Source organism: Protopterus annectens, chromosome 11.part0 (genome assembly GCF_019279795.1).
Source record: "Protopterus annectens isolate FY-2018-M chromosome 11.part0, PAN1.0, whole genome shotgun sequence".
Taxonomy (NCBI): domain Eukaryota; kingdom Metazoa; phylum Chordata; order Ceratodontiformes; family Protopteridae; genus Protopterus; species Protopterus annectens.
In genome coordinates, this window is record NC_056745.1 from 1,102,447,689 (window position 1) to 1,102,463,013 (window position 15,325).

General features: G+C 38.3%; 1 protein-coding gene across 4 annotated transcripts in view; it reads right to left on the minus strand.

Annotated features, from left to right (window-relative positions):
* The window catches only part of PTPRO (protein tyrosine phosphatase receptor type O), a 1,723,724-nt gene that overhangs the window by 1,072,733 nt on the left and 635,666 nt on the right, over positions 1-15,325 (minus strand). For all 4 annotated transcript variants that reach the window (XM_044088440.1, XM_044088442.1, XM_044088441.1 and 1 more), the window contains exon 4: positions 1,481-1,633. In XM_044088440.1, the coding sequence (XP_043944375.1) occupies positions 1,481-1,633 (153 nt within the window). The remainder of the gene's footprint in view (positions 1-1,480; positions 1,634-15,325) is intronic.

Consider the following 15,325-nt stretch of genomic DNA (forward strand, 5'->3'; position numbering starts at 1 on the left):
ATCCAAGGCAGTCCTTCTTCTTTGAATTTAAAAGTGGCTGGCATTTTTGCCTGCTCTCAGAATCTTTTAACTCTAGTCCCACTAAGGTAAATGCTTCTAGGCTTTGCAGACTTATGCACTTTTGAGAGGAAGATTTAGTTTAATTTCTAACAGAACAAAGTCAAAGTTCAGTCCCATGAAAAAAAATGCTTCTTTAAAAACACAAATGCCTTCTGACCTTTAAAAAGATAGTACAAAGACCCTAGAAGTTAATACTTTACCATTTAAGATTAAAGGATTCGGTTCTAGTCACGTTATAAATCATAAAGTACAAACACTTGGGGACTTGAGAGTCCCAGAGCAGTAACAATGGTGCAAACCTGAAAACAACATTGAAAAGAAAAATACTACTTTTAAAATTTTCAGTGCAGCACATTAAGGCGTATTATTTTGGAATGGAAATGAACGGTGTTCTGGCTAAATTTAATAGTTTTAATATTCATAGTGAGATAGTTTTAATATTCATAGTGAGCCATTAAATTATTCATCTAATGAACTGCACAGTGGTGCAGCTCAAAGTCAGTACATTCAAACATGGACTTATTTTCACTTATTTCATCCGACACTTAAGCAAGACAATATGGATAAATGGATTCAACTCAACACAGCACAGACAAAAACTGAAAAAAAAAGTATTTTTGTGTTTTTCTTTACCTCGGGTTTAACTCCCTAGTGTGTGAATACATTCTGTTAGGACTCTACTAATTAATGTAGTTTTAAAATATACATATTCTTGAAAGGAATCAAACCCAGTTTGAATGTTTTTTGTTGAACTGTGTATTTTTTTTTTCATTTTGTTTTGTGACTTGTCTACACTGATGTACCTGAAAAGGCACAATTGACTGTAATTTTACTTAATGGAGTACTGAGCCTTTCTTGAACACTTTTCCAAATGTCATTGAAAGAAATAGACATCTTGCTGTCTCAGGTACCTCAACTGAAATTTTTTTCTGCACTTTTGCTTGTACCATTTATATTTTAAAATATCAGGCTGCGGTACTATGATGTTTATAACCTCATTAGAATGCTTTACTATCTTGTAACAAAATGACTTTGGTGATTATGTAATTATGAACAAGAAAGTCCTCCCTTTATCCTAAGAATTCTGTTCGTCTAGTACTTTATAGTTTCCAGCAATCATAACTCACAGGCTATGGGGTGACATCAGAAGGCCACAGTGATACAGTCACGTTAGCCACATTACAAAATTTAAAAACATTATAGCTATATCATAAGGATCATAATAGCACTGGAAAGCAATGGCATCATTAGGAATTTTACATGTTAAATTGTAGAAAGTTGACTATAGGACTACCAGGACCCACTGACACCATATTTTTAAATTAATATGATGAAAACACATCTTCCAGAAGCACATTACTAAGTTATCACATCTCTTTCTCAGCTCTAAGAAATATACTGTACAATAAATAGGTCTCACCTGTTCTATGTTGCTTCAGTTCATGTCCTACCCCGCTGTATGCAACCACTGTGCTTTTATTGACTGTTGCCTCAGACACCAATTGAAATGTAATGTTGCTGTAACATGTTCCTGATAACCAGTGATTGAAAATGGTTTTGCCTTTAAAGAGATCTGTGGAGAAAAGCATGTTTATACTTTAATAGTATATTCAACAATGAAAGGAAAACTAAGTATGCAACAGTAACACACAGAGTGCATACTCCTTGGCTATGATGTGTGTGTGTGTGAGTGCACGCGTATACAATAAATTCATAATAATTATTCATAAAACTGCTACATTACACTACCCATCCTTATCAGCTATATTGCATTTCATTTCAGTAACATCATTCAGGATAAAATGTGGTATGCATATTAAATTTTTAATGAGCCTTAACATTTTCATATCTTACAGAAGGGTTACCACATAAAAGCCACCCTTCTAGTTTAAAATATACATAAGTTATTGTTATGAGTCAAATAAATACAAACTGTTTAAGTAATATATCCAGTGTCATTGTTGCAATACAAAATAAGATGTATGCATTTTTAAAACAGGAATCACATTTCAGCCATCTTTAATCTTATCATTTAGCCCTCTTTTCTTATTCTAAATGTTTAATTAAAAAATATTAAAATTATTTAAAAAATTTCAACAGCTACAATGGAATACAGTCAGCTCTTTCTCCATCTTTTGCCATTTTTTAACTCAATACTGCCCAGTAACACCTACAGGTATTTCTGCAGTTACAGCCTTCTGATACTTCTAGGCATCATATATTACATATTTGCACCATGCTACATACAGACTATTAAAAGATTTTATCTTAAAGATTACACAAAGGCAAACACAATTGTATTGATATTTGACTTCTATCTAGTGAAGGTAAAGAGATATTACGTGCTGTCCTTATAATGTTTATTTATATTGTCATAATTTTTATGTTTTCTAAATATCTTGACAACCGAGTAAAACAGGCAAAACTGCTTAGCCTCATATGAAAGCTCTCAGCTGGATGAATAAAATGCTGTTGACAATATGTATGCAACTTGAATGGTTGTTGAGATATTGTAAGTTGTTTATAAAATATTACAAATTTTAATAGTTACTATATTTACTGTAAATTATAAAATCCACTTTATGACCAGAATCCATGGTGGTACAGAGGTAGCGTTGTTGCCTCACAGCAAGAGGTTCTCCTGTTTGATTCTCGGCTGGAGTGCCTTCTGTGTGGAGTCTGCATGTCCTCCCCATGATCGAGTGGCCTCTGAAAGACATGCGTGAATGGGCGTGCCTCCGCCGAAGGTTGGGTGTCAGGCTGGCAACTCGGCACCATAAAAATCTACTGCCAATCATTAGCAGACCGGAGTTCCGCTGTGGTGACCCCTAACTGGGAAAGCCAAAAAGACAAACAAAACCACTATAAAAATGAAGAGTTTCTCATTTACATTTCTTTAGTAACTCATGTGGTTCCAGAGACTTGAACATTTGTTTGGAATGTGAGGACATAATTTGATTCTATCTAAAAGGTTAAGCTCTGTGAAGTTATTGTGCAAACAACCAGAGCTCATTGAATTGGGACTAATACAGGAATTTTCTCTCCCATTCGATCATAACGATGTTTGCAAAAATACCCCCACATGGTGAACCCATGGCCACACCACAAACTTGAAGCTAAAACTCATTATCAAATAAGACACAATTATTCTTAAGAACAAGCCTGAAAAGGTGTCATAGACATTAATCCTGTCCTGGGGCACACCCTTAGATAGTAAAAAATCACACGCCCACTCTGGTCCGGTGACATGGCGTATCACCATATAAAGATCTTTCACATCCACGGTAATGAACACACCCGATTCACAAAAGTCAAGGTTATTAATCCTGTTCAAAAAATCCCAGGAATCCTTACACATAAAATTTTCATTTGTTAACAAGGATTTCAGTTTAATATCCCAAAATTTAGCTATCGGGTATGTAATAGACTGGCGCTCATCCACGATTGGCCGCATAGGAGGATTTACCAAGGTCTTATCGATTTTAGGCAAAACGAAAATAGTGGGGGTTCTTGGGTGGGTGACCGACATGTAGTTTAACTCATCTATGGTAAGTGAGCTTTCAATGAACAAATCGTTCAACTGGTCCCTCACTCTACGATGTGATCCATTTAATTCATTCAATGAGATCTTCATGCAATGTTTACTATCTAACATCTCCCTCATTTTCGTATTATAGTCATTCAAATTCATAACCACCATCCCCCCACCTTTATCAGGCTTAATAATTCTCACATCCTGATTACCTCTGAGTTTCCCAAGGCTTTCCTCCTCAGCTACACTCAAATTCAATAAAGGTTTCCGCCTAGGAATATTCCTCACATCTATTTCTCACACCCTTTAAAAAATGTGTAAAGAGGGGTTCAATGGGGGGGGGGGTTGAATGTACTTGATACATGAAGGGGTCGCCCACATATTCAAGTGAGTGGAAATAAAGATTTAAATTCAATTTCCTAATGAATTGCTTCAGGTCAACCAACGTTTTAACCAAATCATGGTTATTGACCGGTACACAGATCTTTCCCCTAGCTAATAGATCACAGTCTGTAATGTCAATCCGTAATGATGAATAATTGAAAACCCTAAAATCACCTAAGGAATTCTGAAGAATTCTACATTTGAACCCGTCAGCATCATGGTTAACAGATTCAATAACTGAACCCCCCGCTCCACCCTCCCCTCCTCCACTGGGGCCTGTAACCATCCCAGCCGCTGTACATATTCACTTGGGGGTGTCCCTCCCTGTTGTACCACTCCCTTAATCTCTCCGACCTCTTCAGAGGTGGGAAATCCCTTTCTTCTAAAAAAAAGGGGGGTATCCTCATTTTCAACAATATCATTATTCTCATTAACAGGATTATTATCAATGTTATTCACACCCCTACCCCAAACCTGAGATTTAGGGGGTTCGGGATAAGCCATACCATTCCTGTACTGTTGTCTGTCACGTTAAATTTTTTCACTTTCCTTTCCCTTATAGAACTGACCTGGTGTTCAATACTTTTAAACACCCTATTATAGTCAAACACATTATTCATATGCATGGCATCATCAACAATCAATTTATCTAAAGCAGTAGCTTCCTGCATCAAATCAACAAGCAGTAAATCATTATGTTTAGTGACTAATTCCATATACTCTAAACCATGCTTGTCAAAAAAGCTGAAGTAACTCTTTATGCAACAATGAATTAGTTACTAGGCCAGTTGGGTAATGCCACATGCGCAAACCCTTAGGCACAATCCCTAAACGTATACATTCTTTAAAATAACAATTGTCCAACTGTAGCCTCTTTATTTTCATAAGTAAATAGTCCAACCTTTGTAAATTATTGTTATAATCAGAATGACTCACCACCATGTCCCCTGAGGGACTCAGATTTCTAAAAGGCATTCATCACGCAGAAAAAGTGATACATTGGGGCAATTCATTTGTGCAGGTCCAGCCCCAATCACTCTAGTATCAGAACCATTAATCCGAGGCATTTCAGCAGTCTGCTCTCATTTGCTCACATTAAGTCTCAAATTATTGTCAACAAAAAGGTCTTTCAGGTGAATTCAAGGATTCATTAATCAAAAGGCATTGAACGGGACCATTTTCAGCCCCATTCACCATTTCCTGGTTTGGAGGTGTTTCGTGTGCGGAACGTAGTTCCTGAGACATAAGCCGGTTGCTTTCCAGAACTAGCGATTGCTGCTGCTGCTCAATCCTATCCAGTCACTGAGATAACTGGGTCAAAAAAGCCAAGATGCCCTCATTTTCACACTGGACTGGCTGTGTTGAACCGGGTTGAGAAACCCTCGTTTGTTGCAAAAAGAGCGAGCCCTGCGAGGCAATATCCTGGACTTCGGCAGCCATATAGTACAAAAACCACAAGCCAGTAAAGTAAAACAAAGTCCACAGAAAGGGCCATCGAATCCAGAAGCCAGCAGGAATACAACTGTAATATCGCTGCAAAGCAGCAGAAATAAAGGTAGTCATTGATGCAAACATAAATACTTTTATTAAAATAAATAAAATGAATGCAAGCGCTTTCGTCTCTGTCAGCTCAGAGACTTTATCATGATAGCAGCACAAGACAAGAAAAACCTCTTATATACCCATAACCCAATTAATCCATTAATAAACCATCACACAATTAACTATCTGTTTCCCATACCCTCAAGCTTTTTCTTAAAACGTTTCTAAAAATATATACAAATATATATTTAAATTACTCAAAGCTTAATACAATCTGGAAATAGTGTACATAAAACACCACTGAATAACAGGAAAACAGCCTTCTTTTTTCAAAAACATAACCACATTCATAAAACAAAATATGATAACGTCAAATAAAAGTTCATAAAACAATTTTTTATATACACAAAAGAAAAAAAGAAAAAAGGCTTTTATACCAAAAATCATTTAAAAAGGCCATCACCGTTCAAGTGCCTTCATTTTCAAAAAGCAAGCCAAAGAAAACATGTAATTTAGCCCTGGCCAAACAGCTGCATTCATTCTCAGTTGCCAGAATGCCACCAGGATCTCTAACTGCAGGGGCCATGCATCCCCCCCCCCTCGTTGAAGCACCTTTTGATTTAATTACAGCATTCAGTCTTCTTGGGTAGAAGTCTATCAGCATGACACATCTTGACTTGGCAATGTTTGCCCACTCTTCCTTGCAAAAGCACTCCAAACCTGTCAAATTGAGAGGGCATCTCTAGTGCACAGTCCTCTTCAGGTCACCCCACAGATTTTCTATTGGATTTAGGTCTGGACTCTGGTTTCTTGTGATGAAGCCATTCTTTTGTTGATTTGGATGTATGCTTGGGGCTATTGTTGTATTGAAAGGTGAAATTCCTCTTCATCTTGAGCTTTCTAGCAGACCCCTGAAGGGTTTGGGCCAAAAGTGACTAGTATTTGGAACTGTTCATAATTCTCTCCACCTTGACCAAAGCCCCAGTTTCAGCTGAAGAAACGCAAACCCAAAATATGACACTGCCACCACCATGCTTCACCATGGGGATGGTGTTCTTTTGGTGATGCAAAGTGTTGTTTTTGTGCCAAACATACCTTTTGGAATTGTGGCCAAAAAGTTTAACCTTGGACTCATCAGACCATAACACATTTTTCCACATGCTTTTGGGAGATTTGATATATTGTTTTGCAAATTTTAGCTGGGCCTGGATGTTTTTCTGTGTAAGAAAAGGCTTCCATCTTGCAACCCTACCCCATAGTCCAGACATATGGAGAATACATGAGATTGTTGTCACATGTAGTACACAACCAGTACTTGCCAGAAATTCCTGCAGCTCTTTCAGTGTTTCTGTAGATCTCTTGGCAGCCTCCCTGACTAGTTTTCTTCTTGTCTTTTCATCCATTTTGGAGGGACTTCCAGTTCTTTGCAACGTCACTTTTGTCCCATATTTTCTCCAGTTTTTAATGACTGTCTTCACTGTGTTTCATGGTATATCCAATGCTGTGGAAATTTTTTGTACCCTTCTCTTGACTGATACCTTTCAACAATGAGATCCCTTTGATGCTTTGTTCCATGGTATATCCAATGCTGTGGAAATTTTATTTATTTATTTTATTTTATTTATTTTACATTTGTTTACCAGGAAAGTCCGACTGGACACATGTCCATTTTCAGTGGAGGCCCGGGGGGGAATGCTTCACATTACAATATATTACATGAGAGTAAAATGATGTAGAACATACATACATACATATGGCATATATTCACATCAGGACAACATGCTAGTGATTAACAAACATACATATAGCATATACACACACACAACAGGACATCATGCTAGTGATTAACATTTCTTACAGTAGACAATCAGAGGTACATTTTTTTTTCTTTTACAGTTATAAGTTTTGTAAGGTAAATGTATATGGGTTTGGAAGCTTTCGGGGAGAAACTGTTTATACATAGCTGTATCCTGACAAATTATCTTGGTATAGATTAGCCTGGTGAGTGGCATGAGCATAGCCAGTTACTTAGATAGTGGGTTTTCAGGAGTTTTTTGAATTGACTAAAGGAGGTGGTAGAAGTTATTTGGCTTGGTAGTGTATTCCAGGTTTTGGCAATGGTGTTGGCAAAGAGGGGCTTACCAGCTTCATTTTTATGTTTGATGACAGTTATAAGGTTCTGGTTACTAGATTTTAAGGCTTTAGAGGGAATGTAAGCTGAATTAGGTACTGAAGTGCTGGAGTTATCTTAGGAAGGTAGTAGAGTTTGTGCGCTATAGAGAGTTGATTGAGTAGAAGTATAGGAGGCAACTCAAACCAGTTGAGTTGTTTAAGGGATAGACAGTGGTGGGACCTACATGAGGCTTCTGTAGCAAACTTGGCAATCTAGTTGTAGCATGATTCCATTTTATTTAGATCAGTTTGGTGGAGATTGGTCAAGATGGGAGAGGCAGAGAGGAGGGTGGATAGAAGATGAGTCCTTGTGATGGTTACTTTGGTGCATTTTGTCATAAACGGTTTGTTCCTGTACAGGAGACCAAGTTTATTTTGTACCCTTCTCCTGACTGATACCTTTCAACAATTAGATCCCTTTGATGCTTTGTATGCTCTCTGCGAACCATGGCTTTTGCTGTAGCAGGCAACTGAGTAAATGTCAGGAAAATCCTATTAGGACAGCTGAATTTTATTTGGGGTTAATCTAATCTCTTTAATTGATGGCAGGTGTGTACCCAAGAAGACTGAATGCTGTAATTAAATCAAAAGGTGCTTCAACAAAGTATTAATTTAAGGGTGTGCACACACAACAAAGTATTAGTTTAAGGGTGTGCACACTTACGCAACTAGTATATTGTAAGTTTTTTAAATTTTTTTCTGTTATTTTCCCCTAACAGATCTGTATGTTTTTCAATTGAATTGTACAGGTTATAGATCAAGTTAAAGATGGGAAAAGTTTTGAAATTATTTATTGTGGTCTTATTTTTTATATCCCAAAAACCTGGCATTTTAACAGGGGTGTGTACATTTTTTATATCCACTGTAAATACAAATATTTCAAGCACAAGCATTAATGCCCTTCTAGCCTGCCAATATACCCAAAACACTTGTTCCCATAAAAGTGTCCAAGCTGTTCTTAAAAATCTCTAAACTAGTCCCTGCTTTAATATAATGCCAATGGGAAATAAAGTTATATGATATTTTTTAAGGAAAAGTGGCTTGTCAGATTATGCAAGAAGTAAAAATGACAAAATGGATTGGTTTTGCCAAAGATTAATTGGGTATTGCACTGGCAAAATGCTTATTATTACCAGAAACACAGATCAAGTATGGGAAAGCCTATACCAATTTTGAATGAGTTCTGAACTTATTACAAGTCAGAACAAGTGCTGTGAAAATGATGGTAACCTTGTAGAAATTAGATTGGGGCAGAGAAAATGTTATTGAGAAAGTTAAATTGGACTGGGCCTTTTATAGCACCAAAAGAAGTGGGTCATCATGGAGCAGCTGATACAGTTGTGAGTACAGGGAGAGTTGTGCTAATCTGCCAGGGTAGTTGATGGAGACCATTCCAGTTAGGCGATACGTTTGGATTTATGCATACCAAAGGATGCACTGTAATTCATAGCAGGTCTGATAAGGGGAGGAATACAACTGAAAATTATTAACTATTAGTGAAATTTGTAGAGTAGTACTCATTTGCTCTATTCATATATTTTGATTGCATCTTATAATGGCATGTGGCAAATTAATTGGGTGATTGACAAACATGATAAGCAAAATGAAACAATAGTATCAGAAAGAGTATTTTTTCCATCAAAGGTATTTGGAAGTATGAAAACAGCTCTCCTGTTAGTAAGCAGTTTGTTATTAAGAGAAGTTAATGCATAAGATATGATATAATTAATAATTGATAAGAAGCATGCTTGGGAATGCTTAGCACAAATCCTAATCTTGCCTAATGAACTGCTAGTGAAAAAATCTTTCTTAGCATAGACAGCAACACACACACACACATGCACACTCACATGCAGACACACACACACACACACACACACACACACACACACACACACACACACACACACACACACACACACACACACACACACACACACACACACACACACACACATACACACACACACACACACACACACACACACACACACACACACACGCAGATATGCACACACACACACACACACACACACACACACACACACACACACACACACACACACACACACACTCACATGCTGACAACAAATATCACTCCTCCCCATCATATACTAAGCCAAATAAATATGTTTTTAAGGCCTGCCTAAAACTAGACTGGGAGGACCATTCACAAAGCCACTGAAGGTAGCAAATTCCACAGGTATGGGTCCTCCTAACAGATTGATAGAAAACTCAAATTCACAAGGTTGACCTAAGGAATTGCTATCAGACACTCAGATGCTGAGTGCAGGACACTTTTACAGATAACAGGGACCCATGTCATAAATTGCAACTACTCTAATACCAGAATCTTGAATATGCTCTGTACCATTCATGGAGCTAGTGCAGGCAATGCAAAACTGGTATAATATCTTTTAATGAGATGTACCAGTAAATAACCTGACTGCAGAATTCCGCACCAACTGTAACCAGTAAAATTCAGTCAGTCCCAGGTATGGGCGATTGCACTAGTCCAGTCTGGAGCAGACCAAGGCATGAACTACAACTGACACATCATTTTGTGGAATTAATTGTTTAAAAATATTCGGTGTTTGAATTTGTTAAGTGAGGGAAACATACTCACAAGCTAGAAGAGTGTATTAAGCAGATGGAAAGAGTACTTTGAGGGGCAGATGAATGAAGAGAATGAGAGAGAGAGAAGGTTGGATGATGTGGGGAAAGTGAATCAGGAAGTGAAACAGATTAGCAAGGAAGAAGTACGGACAGCTATGAAGAGGATGAAGAATGGAAAGGCTGTTGGTCCAGATGACATACCAGTGGAAGCATGGAGGTGCTTAGGAGAAATGACAATGGAGTTCTTAACCAGATTGTTTAATGAAATCTTGGAAAGTCAGAGGATTCCTGAGGAGTGGAGAAAGTGTTTTGGTACCTATTTTTAAGAATAAGGGTGATGTGCAGAGTTGTAGTAACTACACAGGAATAAAACTAATCTGTCACACCTTGAAGTTATGGGAAAGAGTAGTGGAAGCTAGGTTAAGAAGGGAGGTGATGATTAGCAATCAGCAGTATGGTTTCATGCCAGGAAAGAGCACTACAGATGCGATGCTTGCTCTGAGACTGTTGATGGAGAAATATAGGGAAGGTCAGAAGGAGATGCATTGTGTCTTTGTGGACATGGAGAAAGCATATAATAGGGTGCCTAGAGAGAAGTTGTGGTATTGTATGAGGAAGTCAGGAGTGGCAGAGAAGTATGTAAGAGTGGTACAGGATATGTATGAGGGTAGCATGACAGTGGTGAAGTCTGTAGTGGGACTGACAGATCCATTTAAGGTGGAGGTGGGATTACATCAAGGATCAGCTCTGAGACCTTTCTTATTTACGATGGTGATGGACAGGTTGACAGACGAGATCAGAAAGGACGCCCCATGGACTATGATGCTTGCAGATGACATTGTGATCTGTAGTGAGAGTAGGGATCAGGTTGGGGAGACCCTGGAGAGGTGGAGATATGCTCTAGAGAGGAGAGGTATGAAGGTCAGCAGGACTAAGATAGAATATGTGTGTGTGTGAATGAGAGGGATGATAGAGGAATGGTGAGGATGCAGGGAGTAGAGTTGGCGAAGGTGGATGAGTTTAAGTACTTGGGATCAACAGTTCAGAGTAATGGTGAGTGTGGAAGAGAGGTGAAGAAGAGAGTACAGGCAGGGTGGAATGGGAGGAGAAGAGTGTCAGGAGTGATTTGTGACAGACGGGTACCAGTAAGAGTGAAAGGGAAGTTCTACAAGAGAGTAGTGAGACCAGCTATGTTGTATGGGTTGGAGATGGTGGCATTGACAAAAGGGCAGGAGTCAGAGCTGGAAGTGGCAGAGTTAAAGATGTTAAGATTTGCACTGGGTGTGACAAGGGTGAACAGGATTAGGAATCAGTATATTAGAGGGTCAGCTCAGGTTGGAAGGTTTGGAGACAAAGTTAGAGAGGCAAGATTGCATTGGTTTGGACATGTGCCGAGGAGGGATGCTGGGTATATTGGGAATAGGATGCTAAGGATGGAGCTGCTAGGTAAGTGGAAAAGAGGAAGGCCTAATATAAGGTTTATGGATGTGGTGAGAGAGGACATGCAAGCTGCTGGTGTGACTGAGCAATATACAGAGGACAGGAAGAAATGGAAACAGATGATCCACTGTGGCGACCCACAACGGGAACAGACAAAAGAGAAGAAGAGAAGAAGATTCTAATGAAGATAAATTTTAATAAATGTATGAAGATATATTCCAGTAGAGACACTAATAAGAATTACATTTGACTGATTTATAGAGTAAAATTAGTATGGTTAATCTGGCATAGTAATTTCTCCCTGTAAATACGAGAATTTTCCTTGTAAACCAACTTGAACAGTCCAGACAGGTACCAATAAGAGTGAAAGGGAAGGTCTACAAGAGGGTAGTGAGACCAGCTATGTTATATGGGTTGTAGACGGTAGCATTGTCGAAAAGGCAGGAGTCAGAGCTGGATGTGGCAGAGTTAAAGATGTTAAGATTTGCACTGGGTGTGACTAGGATGGACATGATTAGGAATCAGTATATTAGAGGGTCAGCTCAGGTTGGACAGTTTGGAGACAAAGCAAGAGAGGCGAGATTGCGTTGGTTTGGACATGTGCTGAGGAGGGATGTTGGGTATATTGGGAAAAGGATGCTAAGGATGGAGCTGCCAGGTAAGAGGAAAAGAGGAAGACCTAAGATAAGGTTTATGGATATGGTGGTGAGAGAGGACATGCAGGCGGTTGGTGTGAAAGAGCATGATGCAGAGGACAGGAAGAAATGGAAACAGATGATCTGCTGTGGCGACCCCTAATGGGAATAGCCGAAAGAAGATGATGACTGCAATCTTAATCAATTAATTTTTCCAGAATCAATTTAAGTCAGTTATTACCCTTTATTATCCTTCATTGTATCACCTTTTTTTAAATTTATGTTGTTTATATTTTAAATATACTATATCTGTAGCAAATTTGTCATTTATACAATCTGTTGTATATTCTGTACACATGGTCTTTAATACTAACATGATTGTATTTCTTTGTATAGTCGTTACTTTTTATTTTACATACTTTGTCGGAAGAACCATTTGTCTAATTTGATATGTGCTGGCATGAAAATTAATTTAAATGTACAAATACCTATAAATGTACTGTTTACAGGAAGACCCTCATATTTAAGTCATCTAATTTGTGTTGAGATTTGCAACATCTTATGAGAGACCTTTAGCATGTAAGAGCTTTTGAAAACATATCCTCTTCTCCACTGTTGGGTACAGATGGTTTATCTGAGTTGGTGTTTCTTTTTTGAAGCAGTTTTTGAAATTTGTTTCTTTGCCAAGGTATTTTTGTTACTAGAACTTGAATAACTTTTTAACTTGCGTGTTCTTTAAGAAGGGCACAGCATTTTGATTTCAAAAGGCATATATTGCCCTCATGACATGACATAAATTTTTTTTATAGTTTTATTTGGAGTTTAAGATCACTGTCCCATAGCTCCAGACTCTAGGGTTCAGTTACTATATTTTTGGTGATTGCATGGTCTTCCTGTGCTTGTATGGAGTTTCTCTGAGTGCTTTGCTTTCCCCCCACTACCCAAAATATCCTGTTTGATTGGCTACTCTGAACAGTCTACAGATACTACACTTATCTTTTTTGTTAACTGTCCTGGGTGGTTTTGGTGTTCTCCCAGTGGTGTGCCTGCTTTTGCCTTATCTCTCTGAATAAAAGAGCAACATGGCTCCCAATGTTAAACATCTTTTCTGGACCACACCCCCATTTCATGGTAACAACAGAAAGTGTAACTACAAGCAAATCTTATCACCACCACTTGCAGTTGCCTTATCTCTCTCTGTATAAAAGAGCAATGCGGCTCCCAATATTAAACATCTTTGCTGGACCTCCCCCAATTCACAGCAACAACAGAGGGTGTAACTACAAGCAAAACTTATCACCACCACTTGCAGTGTATGCCTGTTTTAGTCCATTTTATTTTTGACTGTATGCGCTACTTTTATTTTAAATTTATATTTCTCTGTCATTGACTCTGGCATGCAAATTACTGGGATCCCACTTGCATAAGTCCCCCCACCCATTAGTGCTCACTATTATACTTGAACTTTTCTTTGATACTTGGTCACAGTGAAAACTAAACTCCATAAAAGTGACCTTTCCCTTCCATTTCTTATAATAAATGAGATATGTTAAGCTTATATTTATATTTTATTCCTTTGTAGTACTGGGTTAATCAACAGAACTGCTTTTGACTTGCCACAGTCCGGCTCACTGACTGTTTCTGAAATGATACTTGTGTCTGCGCATTCTGTAGACCCCCCCCCCACTTCTCATGTAACCTACCTGAAGTTACTTAATTCCCTGCTCCTTACAGACACCATCTTTTTTGTTAGCTGCCCCGGCTGGTTTCGGCATTCTCCCAGTGGTGTGCCTGCTTTATAAGTATTCTGAGGAACTGGGGATTGTAACCTCAGACTGTGTTATTTGTCCTAGTATGGATCTTATACTGCAGTCAAAGCATTTCTGTATAGATTGTTAGTTATTTTATCTCTCTACTTTGTGTAGTTGCTAGTACTGTGCAGAGATTTAGGAACTAGTCTGTTACTGGTTTTCCACGAAGTACATATGATACTGTTGTTTCCTGTGCAAACATATTAGTTCGTTGCTATTAGTCTGAATTGCTCTTTTTCTTAGCCTAGTAATACAAACAACAAATGCATATTTGCTATTTCACTATTAGCTTATGTTGATATATACTGCCAGAGTCTGCTGTTTTCTGGCATGGGTGACTAGAGATCTTAAAAGTGTGTCACTAGTTAGTCTATAGGGTTAAACCTTCCTGTACTGCTTAACTTCTAGTGTGAAATTGTATGTTATCATTTTTCTTATCTGTTCATATGTTTTACATCAGATATTTTACTCATATGATTTACTGTGTAATGCTATGCAATAATTAACTGTTGATTAATTCTTGTATCTGCCGTTCCTGTTTTCCCTGCATGAATTCTGTCTCAGTTGAAATGCTTAACTGTTCACCCCTTATTATCTTTATTTTAGTGCCTTATCTTTCTCTGCATAAAAGAGCAACATGGCTCCCAATATTAAACATCTTTGCTGAACCCCCCCCTTCAATTCAGGCAACTACAGAGGTAACTGCAAGCAGATCTTATCGCCACCACTTGCAGTGTATGCCTATTTTAGTCCTTTTATTTTTGACTGTATGCACTACTTTTATTTTAAATTTATATTTGACTGTCACTGACTGACATGCACACTACTAGGATCCCACTAGCATAAGCCCCCCCTCCTCTTTCTTGGTCATGGTGAAAACTAATCTCCATAAAAGTGACCTTCCCCTTCTATGTCTTAAGATAACCGAGATGAATTAAGCTTATATTTACATTTTTTTCCTTTGTAGTACTGGGTGAATCTACATAACTGCTTTTGACTTACCACAGTCTGGCTCACTGATTGTTTCAGAAACTATATTTGTGGCTGCATGTTCTACCCACTTCGTTTGCCCTCACTACGCTCGGGTTCCCACCGCTCCCCTACTCTACCCCATTCCCACTCACCCCCTCTTT